The sequence below is a fragment of the Esox lucius genome, chromosome 16 (genome assembly GCF_011004845.1).
Source record: "Esox lucius isolate fEsoLuc1 chromosome 16, fEsoLuc1.pri, whole genome shotgun sequence".
Lineage (NCBI taxonomy): Eukaryota > Metazoa > Chordata > Actinopteri > Esociformes > Esocidae > Esox > Esox lucius.
In genome coordinates, this window is record NC_047584.1 from 10,162,634 (window position 1) to 10,175,964 (window position 13,331).

At 36.5% G+C, this 13,331-nt stretch overlaps 1 protein-coding gene across 2 annotated transcripts in view; it reads right to left on the reverse strand.

The window, feature by feature from the left end:
- lrp1bb (low density lipoprotein receptor-related protein 1Bb) overlaps positions 1 to 13,331 on the reverse strand; it is a 428,510-nt gene that overhangs the window by 17,073 nt on the left and 398,106 nt on the right. For both annotated transcript variants that reach the window (XM_020055063.3, XM_020055064.3), the window contains 6 exons: positions 8,116 to 8,235; positions 6,047 to 6,288; positions 4,876 to 5,099; positions 4,529 to 4,635; positions 3,106 to 3,222; positions 2,591 to 2,764 (listed from right to left, as the gene is read on the reverse strand). In XM_020055063.3, the coding sequence (XP_019910622.3) occupies positions 2,591 to 2,764; positions 3,106 to 3,222; positions 4,529 to 4,635; positions 4,876 to 5,099; positions 6,047 to 6,288; positions 8,116 to 8,235 (984 nt within the window). The remainder of the gene's footprint in view (positions 1 to 2,590; positions 2,765 to 3,105; positions 3,223 to 4,528; positions 4,636 to 4,875; positions 5,100 to 6,046; positions 6,289 to 8,115; positions 8,236 to 13,331) is intronic.

A 13,331-nucleotide genomic window follows, 5' to 3' on the forward strand; every position in this document is an offset into this window, starting at 1 on the left:
AGTTTGGGAAACACTGGATCAAAATTGGTGTCAATACGTTGTGCTGAAGACATCAAACAAACAGTGGCACTCAATGTCTTTCTGTACTGCTAGCTAGGCAGTACCTTGTGCTGTCCAAAGGGAGGGCTACACGTCTCAACTGATGAGTCTTTGGGGAAATGTTCAGCTGCCCTTTACTGAAGAAAACCTTCAGCCAGGACATATGTCAGGCCCTTCACAACCAATAGCACTATACAGATAACAAACAGCAACTGAGAGTGGCTGATATGTAAGAGGATTATGTTTTTCCATGATATTCACGGCAACATTGTGAGTTACCATTGTTATGCTTCCATTTAAATATGATTTAAATAGTACATTCACTGAACGAAAGACCCTAGTAATTTCCATGTATTATTACATTAAGACTTACAATTGTGCAGCCTGGCCTCAAAGCCTTACAAAGCATACTATACGTTTCTCTGAGCACTTCCAAGACGTGTCATTTGAAGGGGAATAATGCGTCTGTACTTTAATCTCAATCTAAAGTAACTTCTACACCATTAAAGGGAAATAACTGCAAACACAGAAGGTGTGTATCTGTTCAGAAATATCTTTAAGAGATTGTACATTGGGGTCTTTCAGTGGGGTCGAACTAGTTACAAGAGCTACATCACAGGCTCATGTCACACTGAAGCTAGATTCAGACCCACGTCCCATCCATTTCCATCATTCCTGTGTTTGGGAGTAGGATGAGGACATTGAAAACATCCAAATGTGCGACAATGGGAAGACTTTGCAGAACCTTTTAGTTTAGCTAACAGTGACGTCTCCATGTGGCTGCCCCTGCGCTGAATGAGCTGCTTTAAATCATTGTTTCCATCTGACTGTCAAACAAGCACTTCAAAAAGCACTTATCTAATCTCTTTTAGTTAAGTTACTTTTGTTTATTGGATCTCAACAAAATTTGGAGATTAAATGCATTATATCCCATTTTAAGTCAGTTTGCTAATTCCCATGGAGCTGACATGCGAAAATGTTAAATAATGGTATAATTGCATACACCGAAAGTCCACAGACTGATATTTCTTGGCAGGGACTGAAATGTCTCATATAATAGTATTTGCCATGTATTTCAGTTAATAGTGTGTTGTCTAACTTTGTATTTTCATCATGACAGAGCATTTGCTTTTCCTGTTGATTTGAATTATGTCCATATAGTTCAAAGTTATTCCCCTTCAATGGTCAAGCAGTTATTTGCAGTTGCCTTTGCCATCATGATGACTTTCGTGTTGTGTAGTGAAGCCAGGCATACAGGCAGGCATCTCAGTTTAATCAAATCTTTCTTTTAATAAAGACGTTAATTCACAGGTCCTTCATTGACAGTGTTGCTCGGGGTGACAGAGTCGTAGTTTCAGTGCAGGCAAGACTTTCCATTATATCTATACAGTTATTGACCTTGAGTTTCCTTTCTTGGCTGACCCTTAGGAAAATAGAAAGATACAGCCAAACAAAGCTAAACTTTGCGAAGAGACAAAGGATGAGAGGCACAGAAAAAATAAAAAGAGAAGGTGAGGTGATGGAGAGAGAAAAAGTCGATATTGGCAAGGAAGAAATGTAGCCTAGACATTTCAATCATGGTGAAACTTTCCTAGATCAGTGGAAACTGAATAGACCACTAGGTGTAGCACAATGATTTTATTTGATGGAAACTGCTTCTATATGTTAATAAAGAGGTTAAGTGGTGTGGGAATTTGTGAAAAGAGCTTTATAGGTAAAATCTGTGGAAAAGGTGTGAAATATTAGTACACTTTTCACAGAATTTAGAGAATGTGGACATTATCATAGAAGAATGTGGGGATTTTTAGAATGTGCTAGTCTTTATGGAAAACATTAGTTACATATATATATATATATATATATATATATATATATATATATATATATATATATATATATATATATATATACACACACACACACACACACACACACACACACACACACACACACACACACACACACACACACACACACACATATATATATATATACTCTTCCTGACCTTTTTTTTAATTTAAAAGGTACAGTCCACATCTCATATATGCAATAAAACATTAACAAATATATATATATTTTATTCAGGCAGGAGTGTACGCAGAGGAGACAGACAGGAAGTTGGCATTTTAGATAATATATATATTTTGATCAACTTACATACTTTAAAAGTGATTATAATTTTCACGTTTAGCTCTCTAAACATCCCCAACAAATGGATTTGATGACATGTCTTTCAATTTGTATGACATTGAAACCACTGTTTTTATATTTATAATGTAATGTAAAATAATGTGTATGTAAAATAAAGACCAGGTTTACTCAAATGTTTTGGAATAGGTTTCCACCTGCAATGCAGCTTTTGTTGCTCAGAACGGACAGTTTCAACTCCCGAATTTGGACACTGCTAATAACGCTAATTCCAGGCTGGGAATATTAGCTTATGAAAATTCTGTGGGACTTCAAGAACTTCAATTTCACACAGATATGAATGTAGGCCAAATTATCCCTTTACAATATCCAGTAAAATCATCAGTATATTTTATTTATTTACCATCTTGCTGCTTGTATCGGTGGGAGATCATGACATTGGTAGTTTTCTTGAGACCCAATGGAAGAAACTCCACTGGCTGTTTGCCATACTTATGAACTCTGAAGACTTCATGCTTCAGCCCAGTTCCATAGATGTAGCCTTCAAATATATCAATTCTGTATGGCTGGGATATTCCTGGAAACAAAGCAGTGGAAACAATAAAAGAGGCTTGGAAAGAAGCATATGGCCATGAAAGTTTAAGTTTTAATGAGCAAACCCCAAGACAGTAGTAGTAGTAGCTGGTAGGGAAAGTGATCTGTGTGGGTAGAAGGTAGTACTACTGTATACAACACCCATTGTTTAGTAGCTTGCTATTGACAAACATACACAAATTAGCATCCACACATGCCTTAGCATATATGCATGCATTCAACCTGTTGATAAAAAATAAAATGAGGAAAGCAAACAATGATTTCATCAGTAGCTAGTACGTGCTTGGAAAATAAATCTTTGATTTGTTCTTGAGGTGGTGTTACCGTGTCTATCACTGATTGCCACCAGAGGGTCCGACCCATCCAATCTCACACTGCCTATCTCGGAGAGCTCAGGATCTGCCCAGTACAAACGTTGGTTGAAGTAATCGATAGCCAAACCTGGGGGAGGATGAGAGGAGGAGATTTATTTTCCTTATGAATTGTGTAAAGATCAATAGGGACGCCTTCATTCCAAGAGCCCTCAGGTTCAAAACAACGTTCTTGAAATATCTGAACACAAGTGCATGGATTGCAGCCGTCAAGATTACATATAGGCTGCGGAAAGACTGCATAAACATACAATTATTTTATCTTCTTTTTTGGACTTCCCTTTCTAAACAGCAGTGGGAAAATAATCAACATTAAGTTGGAATCACGCTACAAGAAATACAGCAATATACAGCAATATACATGCATCGTGTATCTTGTATATCCTTGTGATAACAGAGTGTCCCAAATTTGCCGAAATGTCCCAAATTTCCCTTTTTATAATGAGTCTATATTTATTTCTGTCATGATTTTGACTGGATAAATGGCTCATGTTGCCATGGGCGATTAAATGGGTGTTTTTCCAGAAATGATATATTCCTCCTATTTTGGCTGAGACAATACATGGGTCTATACATTAAACGAGGCCAAACCAGCTTTTAAAAAGTAGATCAGCGAGTCTCTTCCAGGACCATTGGCCTGTTTGAGGCATTCATTCACTTATTTTCCATGGCCTTATTTTAAACAGCTATCGTTTTCCCTTTTTCATCACATTATTGTTTATTGAGTAAATCTGATATCCCCAAATGCTATTCCGTTACCAAATGTGTGTTACGATAATTTAGATTCATCCTAAAATGAATGATGATATTTTCTTTTACATGGTATGAATTGTTTAACTGACAGCAACAGCCACACATTGCATTACATTTCAACCCAAGAAAAGTCACATTTCTTTCACTTTTTGCTTTCTTTTTTGTCATAGCTAAGCTTTTAAATTCACATGTGCTTACAGTCGTCCCTTCCTCAGGTATTTTACAGATTGTTTCTAGCCTAAATTATTGCAGATATATGTGTTGTTAAAGCTTGGTATAATATTTAATATAAAAAAAGTACTTTTATGTGCCCCAAAAATCAATCCTCATGAAACGTTGGCACCCGAGATCATAAATTAGGAATCCCCTGCTGTAGTCTAAAAATTGCCTGGTCTCAGATCAACATTTGCAGTCTTGCCAAAGAAAGTTTTCGCCTTTGCCAAGACAAACAGATCTGGGACCAGACCAGTGGACAAAATCACATTTGAATAAAAATGTGATTAATATAATGCATGTATAAAGCTATGTAACCATTGTTTCAGTCACCTCTTTTCAGGTGTCAAATGATTCTCTGAATGTACATACCAAGCATACTGCTACAGTATGACTATCATGTACTGTACCTGTTGGTCTCCTGAGGTTCTTCTCCAAGAGGATCCTTCGCATAGATCCATCCATAGCTGACTCCTCAATATGAGAATGATCACCTATTACGGTCCAATACATCATCCTGTAGATCACAGAAAGATAAACATTTTCAGTTGAGTTTACGTAACATCTGGATGACATGGAACATTTCCATGTCTATAGAATCCCTGGAATCCCTATCTATACTCAGAGCTTAACAAATCAGCAAATCTTGTATAATATATTTGTTCTTTCAAAAGTGTCAAAAGAGCTAGAAAACAAAAAGGTGTTAAGTGACAACATAATAATCACAATTAACATGGTTTGAGAGGCATGCACTTACCCTCGGGGAGGGTTGACAGCAATGGCGTATGGTTCTCCTGCAATGTCAGTTATCAGACGGGTGCAATTTGGCCCGCGGAGCTGGCCTACGTTTATAGAATATCTGAGCTTAGTCCAGTGGGCTGTGTAATAGCTGAACCAGTGCATTCGAGAGTGGTCTGTCCAATAGACATTTCCTGTAATCCAGTCAGCCGACACATCCCTTGGCCTACGGAAATCTGAACACTGCAAGGAAAAACAGAGCTTATAAACATGCGTGACAAAAGACATCCAATGTATTTGTAATACATTTAACAGTCAGATGTGACTTGTGTTCTTAAAGAGTAATAACAAGAACATACTGAGAATGTCTAGGTTCATAAATCCCTCTAATTAATTGTTGAACAGTATGTCCAAGAGCACAGCTCTCTCAACCTGTCTTGCCTGGTGTTGAAAGTCTCTCTCTAGCTGTAATTTGCTTCTCCTAAGTGAGAGCCTTGATGATACCTTTTGAATAACAGTCCAGCAATAAGTTAGAGGAATTTATTAATGTGAACACATTTTCTATTATTGTCGTTATTAATTTTTAAAACCGCCCATTATTTTATTTAGGTGCACTCACTACTCTATCAACTATCAATCAGAAGTCTCAACCTGAAATGACATTTTACATAGTCTATCCAGTGTGATAACAATGGCTCAAACTTTGAATGATTTTCCAAATATTCGTGTTCTTTATCTTAAAACAATGTAGTAGCTTTCCCCAAATTTGTCATTTCTACAAATAGAAAATATGTATGATACAAGCCATTAATGATATTATTTCATATTATTTCATAACTGAAAGTGTGTCACCATGCTAATGTTCTCTTCTCTCGATAACATATATTAATGGAACAACATTAGCCATAAATAAAATATATGATGTGATCACAGCTATATTCAAGTTCTTCATGCTAGTATATGCATTCCATACAATTCATTCGGCTAAAATTCAAAAACCAAAATTCACTGTAGATTCAGTGGCTACTGAAAATAAATTAAAATGCTTATGTTGTAATAGGGTTACTTAATACTATAGATATGAAGTGGATATTAGCATATGCCCATTCAATAACAAATTACAATGAAACAAATTATCAAGTGGAGTAGTAATTCAAACCATGGCAAACCACACCTTTGGAGATACTTACTATGTTTCCGACATTAGTTTTAGTTTGACTCTTGTCAAGGACTTCTTTGTAAAAAAGTCCACCAGGGTTAAACTGGGTAGCCCAGATAAACTTTTGTTGGTTTAACAGAGCATCCATCCCAATAATGCGGGCATTGTCCTCGATGTGAGTGAAGAGTTTGTGTCCATGGCTCTGGTTAAATGGATACACAAAACTTCGGATTTCAGTGTCATTAGCTATGTAGAGCACTCGATCTTCTGGTCCTGCCCGTTGTTGAGTTATTAATATGCAAAAAAAACGAAAAGTGGCTAAATTCCATTTGGGTTTTTAAACAACAGATTCACAGCATCATTTCACAAAAGCAAAATAGAATTGTGAATAAACAATCAAGTCATATATTATAAACAGGGACACAGATTAAACCCAGTAATGGACTGAAAGGCAAGCCCATTGGAAAAGCTCTTTCATTCCAGGACTAGGTATAAACTTTGTCAAGAAAACCATCAATATACACAGCACATGGTCTTTGCTGGTCTGGATAATAACACAATTATATTTTTTATAAAGAAACAAGACCAGTCATGCATTACTACATCTTAATACATCTTAAGGCCACAGGGCAGTGTTTCACAGTGCAGTGTTTCACAGTGGGGTATTCTTGTAACATTTGCACTTTTTGAGCAGAATAGCTCTTAGTAAATATTGCCAATTCTAATTAAACCATTACATCACTCTTTGTGGGTACAATCATGAACAGATGCAGCCCTAGTTTTTCTACTCTCTAAAAGGTTTAATGGCTGGTCTTGTATGTATTCAAAATGACAATATCTTTACTTAATAAAGGGTAAGAGTATAGCAGTATATCAGTACTATAATTTAGAGCTATTGAATACAATGTTGTATATACTCAAATAAAGACAATAGTGCTGTTTGAAACAAACTATACAAATTTTATACTAAAATGTTACACATATTGCAGTAATAATACTACTACTTTATATATGATAATAAACTGTTGTGCTTTTAATATCACCTCCATGAATGACAACATTCATAAAGGTTAGCAAAAAACAAAGTATGATCATACAAATAATCATTTAATTATATTCAAATTCAATGGTAGGTCCCGTTTGGGTAACATATTCCTAGCATGCAATGACAACATGCCTTTTAGTATACAAAATGACTGGATGCATTTGCAGTTTGTTTTGGTTTCAGATAATTGTGGGTAGAAATTAATGGTAAATTATTTGCCTTTGATAATTTAGAGTCAGTTATTTTGAATAAGAATAGAAGAGATTTCTAAATACTTATATAATCCTGAACGGATTGTGAATAAGGATAATTAAGAAGGTTTCAGTATCAAACATCATAAACCCAAGACATGCAAACCTTTCACCATTAGCAATAAGTTAGCATGTCTTGGGGAAGTTAAAATGTCTGTATAATGTTTGAGCTACTGTAAGTGTAAGAGCCACTTCATTTAAACACTAATAATTTTAAATTAATCCAGGATAATCTCCAATCTTGGTAGTATCTAAATATACAAGTGTCAAAAAACACATTATATTTTTTAATAATAAAAGTGAAAGAATACATTATTTACATTCATTTTTTTCTGAGCACAAACTAATCTAATACACAGTCAAATAACACAAATGCCTCCAACAATGTTTACAGTAGTCACCATCTTGATCTGGTTCATTGATCATTGCGTGCTAGGAATATGATCTTGATCATTGCGTGCTAGGAATATGGATACAAATAGGATTTTGACTACTTAACAATATATACTTATTTTGGCTTACTAAAATGGGATGACTATGTGCAGTTCATCCAATATTTATAAATATAACAGCAATTTTAAGCTGACTGTCAGCTCTTTAATTATAATTGTATCAAAATACACTTCAGAGTACAAAGCCAAAATATAATGTGACTGTCCAAAGAGATTTCCACCTAAACGGATATTGAAACCACAACAGTTAAAAATAGTAGCTCAAGATATGACAAAGGACAATTGACCTAAAGTTCAATATGCTTGAAATAGAACATATAGCAGATATTTTATAGTAATAAATGGTCCATACCTTTTACTATACAGTTTCCATGTATTTCCTTGAAATTCCTGTCACAAGTACACTTGTAGGATCCTTTAGTGTTTGTACAATATTGAGCACATGTGTCAAACTCAAGACACTCATTGGTTTCTGAGGAGAAAAGGAAACATCTGGAGTCAGTTACTGTAATGCACACTAATAAGGTCCTCAAACTGTAGGAAATGTTATCTATTTAAGACAGTAACTGGAAAAAATACATTGAAGTTTACACTTTCATTTTCACATGCTGATTCCTGTTCTTTACAAAGCAGCTAATCCCAAATAATGAATCATATTCAGAGCAATTGGCTGTTGTGTTGACAACATGCATACGAATGCTATGCTAGGTATAAATGGGACTATGTTGTTATTCAGAAAACAGATTAATGACCCATTGCTAGTGGAACAAAGGAAATTGTTATGCTTTCACTGTTTTGACGTGTAGCGCTGTAAAATGTAATATAGATTTTTTAATGGAAAAAGTTGTGAACTTCTTAACTCAATTGTTACTAAAGACTTAAAATATTTTTATGATACAGACTTTTACTCAAATGTATTAAGTCTAAAATTAAAATGTTCTCAGTTTGCTCTATTGCAAGGTGGAACATTTTGATGTGTTTTTTGTATACGATTTCTTGCATGCATATTGACAAATGAATTTGTCTTAGCTACGAAAAGACAGTTACACATTATAATAAAGTAATCTAATAATTTACAGTGAGGGAAAAAAGTATTAGATCCCCTGCTGATTGTGTACGTTTGCCCACTGACAAAAAAATGATCAGTCTATCATTTTAATGGTAGGTTCATTTGAACAGTGAGAGACAGAATAACAACAAAAAAATCCAGAAAAACAAAAAATTTTCAAAAATGTTATAAATTAATTTGCATTTTAATGAGTGAAATAAGTATTTGATCCCCTCACAATCAGAAAGGTTTCTGTGGACAGGTGTCTTTTATACAGGTAACGAGCTGAGAATAGTAGCACACTCTTAAAGGGAGTGCTCCTTTTCTCAGCTTGTTACCTGTATAAAAGACACCTGTCCACAGACGCAATCAATCAAATTCCAAACTCTCCACCATGGCCAAGAACAAAGAGCTGTCCAAAGATGTCAGGTTTGTAGAGCTACACAAGGCTGGAATGAGCTACAAGATCATGGCCAAGCAGCTTGGTGAGAAGGTGACAATAGTTGGTGCGATTATTCGCAAATGGAAGAAACACAAAAGAACTGTCAATCTCCCTCAGTCTGGGGCTCCATGCAAGATCTCACCTCGTGGAGTTGCAATGATCATGAGAACAGTGAGGAATCAGCCCAGAACTACAGAGGAGGATATTTTCAAGGATCCCAAGGCAGCTGGGACCATAGTCATCAAGAAAACAATTGATAACACACTACGCCATGAAGGACTGAAATCCTGCAGCGCCCGCAAGGTCCCCCTGCTCAAGAAAGCACATGTACATGCCCGTCTGAAGTTTGCCAGGGAACATCTGAATGATTCAGAGGAGAACTGGGTGAAAGTGTTGTGGTCAGATTAGATCAAAGTCAAGCTCTTTGGCATCAACTCAACTTGCCGTGTTTAGAGGAGGAGGAATGCTGCCTATGACCCCTAGAACATCCCCACCTTCAAACATGGAGGTGGAAACATTATGCTTTGGGGGTGTTTTTCTGCTAAGGGGACAGAACAACTTCACTGCATCAAAGGGACAATGGACAGGGCCATGTACCGTCAAATCTTGGGTGAGAACCTCCTTCCCACAGCCAGGGCATTGAAAATGGGTCATGAATGAGTATTCCAGCATGACAATGACCCAAAACACACAGCCAGGGTAACAAGGAGTGGCTCAAGAAGAAACACATTAAGGTCCTGGAGTGGCCTAGCCAGTCTCCAGACCTTAATCCCATAGAAAATCTGTAGAGGGAGCTGAAGGTTCGAGTTGCCAAACATCAGCCTCGAAACCTTAATGACTTGGAGAAGATCTGCAAAGAGGAGTGGGACAAAATCCTTCCTGAGATGTGTGCAAACCTGGTGGCCATCTACAAGAAACGTCTGACCTCTGTGATCACCAAAGTGATCACAGAGTGTTTTGCCACCAAGTAATAAGCCATGTTTTGCAGAGAGGTCGAATACAAATTTCACTCATTAAAATGCGAATCTATTTATAGAATTTTTGACATGCGTTTTATGGGATTTCTTTGATGTTATTCTGTCTCTCACTGTTCAAATAAACCTACCATTAAAATTATAGACCGATCATTTTTTTAACAGTGGGCAAACATAAAAAATCAGCAGGGGATTAAATACTTTTTTCCTTCAATGTAAGTTGCTGTAAGTTACTGAAATGATTGTTCTGAATAGAAACTCCATCTTGTTATCAGAACTCAAGCTGGATTCCAATAGGAATTTCATATCCATTTACAAGTCAGTGCCTTGCCAGTAGGGTTGCACAATTCTTCTGCAGTTTTCCAGAACTCCCAGTAAATGTGTGATTTTCATTTTTTTATTTTGTAAACCATGCGATTTTGAGAAAGTTATAAGATGTGTGCAACCATGATCTCTGTCACTAACAAATAAAGTAATGGGAGGCAACTCTAGAATTCAGTTAAAAATTAAATGCATACTGGGAAATCATATTGCATGTGTTAAACATCTGTTAAGCGAATAGAACTCAAATCCCAATACCAGTGGACTTGGTATGAGAAATGACTAATAAGCTATTTTAGGTAACAACATGTACTTAAATATTTTAAGTGCAATATCCTTAAAGGTTTTGAGTAATGAAAACACATTGGCGTTTGCAGTGCACCCACCTGACCCTATTAAAAACTATATAAAAAAGTTATGTAATATGCAAGTTGGCATTATTAATCAATTACCTGACAAACAGAAATGGGTCTAAAATGTTACTATCAAAAGGCAAATATTGTAATTACGTTGTAAAATGCATGACTACATTATACCACACATGCATCTAAAATCACAACATTGTTCTTAAATTAACTAGGATTTTAATCAGAAAAATAGGGCAATAAAGAATCCATTGCCTGAAAGATCAACAACAATGATATATACAGTGCCTTGCATTCAAGATCCAAACAAATCATTGAATTTTATTGAATTAGAAAAGGCATTTTGTTCTGTTAGATATTTTATTTAAAATAGTAAAACACAAAATCAGTTATTGTAAGTTGACATTGACTTTATGCTGGGAAATATTTGCAAGAATAATGAAATATGGAAATATGTTGCTTGCGTAAGTATGCAACCCCTGCTCTGTTGAACCTTGTCGACACAGTGATGACCGGCATCCAACTAATAGAGGTGCTCTAACATTTTCTGGTAAAAAACCCACAGTGACAAGTCAAGCTCTGGCTTTGAATCTGAAGGAAAATGAAGACAAGAGAGCATTCTACAGAAGATAAAGTAATAAAAATGGATACATTAGGAAGATACAAAAAATGTACCCAAATATATAAGAGTTTGGATGTTTCAGTGAACACTATTTTATCAATAATTAGGAAGGTCTTACCTCAAAACTCAGAGCTCAAACAAGACAACTTGTGAAAGAAGCCACAGAGAGTCCTACAATCACTTTGAAGGAGCTACTGAGTGTTAGAGTGGGTAATTGTGCACCATGAATCAAGAGCTCTGTATAACACCTTCCTGTATTGGAGGGTGGCCAGAAAGAAAACGATCGGAAAGCATGAGATTGACCCAGCGGTGGTGTCGGGAAAAGGCTTTGTGATCAGATGAGACCAATATAGACCTTGTAATGCCAAAACCCAAGGTACTCTATGTCTGGTGCAAACCTATCACTGCTCATGCCTCAAGACACACTTTTTCTACAGTGACATGTATATACTACACGGGTCCAGTCAATGTCCTGATCTCAATCCCACTGAGAATGTATGGTACTATTTGAAAACTGCTGTCCGAAAGTGTTGCCCAATCAACCTGAACAAAAAACATGCCGAGATAATGTGCCTCTGAAATCTCTCTGATACTGTGTGCCAAGCTAGTACATTTTTACCTCAAAAGACCAGCAGCTGCTATTGCAGCAAAAAGTACTTCTACCAAATATTGTGTAGGTGTTGAATACAAGCAAATATGCAAGCAAACTTTTAACTTTGTATCATTTCTAAATTTTCACCTCACACAAATGTATGTTGAGTGTCAAACAGAACCAAATGTCAAGGTACAATTTGTAATGAAGTAAAATTAGAGAATTTTTGAGGATTCTGTAGCTTATGGGAGAAAGAGGAGACAGAAGAACGGTAGCAAAACAGGAGCAATGTTTCTGTGACCCTTTCACAACATCTGTAGTGTTTAGATTAAAACAAATGAAAAGCATAATTTAAAAGTTAACCTGCAATTAGATACCAGACCCATATGTGTAAAGACAACATCACTTCTGCTTTCCAGAGGCATGAGAATGGTGAGATCAAGGCAAATTCAGGAGACAGGAATCTTCCTTACAGTGTTCATAAGAGTCATATAGGGGGGTAGTTCGCCACTGCAAGTTTTATTTATAATTGCAGCATTATTTATCTCCATCTAAATGATGCAAAACTAGGCTACTAAATATGTAATTACTTAAGTTCATTGAAACTGTACGGCTAACTAAATTATCTATAAGTGAAAGCTACAAAATAATTATAAACACCTATACATATTTAAGAAACCCATGAAAAATAGAGAAATCTATATTATGTAGAGTATGCTGTTTAGTTGAGACGGTTGCTCCGCATGGCGCTGTGTGCTCTCTCCCTCTCCGGTGCTCCACCTCGCCAGTGTACTAACTGCCGGCTGGAGACAATAGCAAATGCATCTCTCACACACACATGCAACTGTTTTGTCATTATCTATTTGAGTGCCTTTTCACCTGCACCTCACCGGTTACTGTGTCTGTATGCTGCGAGAGACCGTGTGGTGCTGTTTATAAAAGAAAGAAACGTGTTCTTCGTGTCATTGTCATTTTGTTGCCTCTCCTTTTACGTACTCACTACCGTCGCACCTCACAGAATAATCCATCTCCCAAAGATTTTTCGATCAGTTCATTTGTTTCCTGCACTACCTAAGGCGAGATGACTCAGGGTGGCCATGGGGAGGAGGCAGGAGCCCCGGGTCGTGTGTCAGGCTAGAGGATAGACTCCATGCCATGGAGGAACAGATCGCTGGATTGGTAACAGCGTTCGCCGAGATGATGT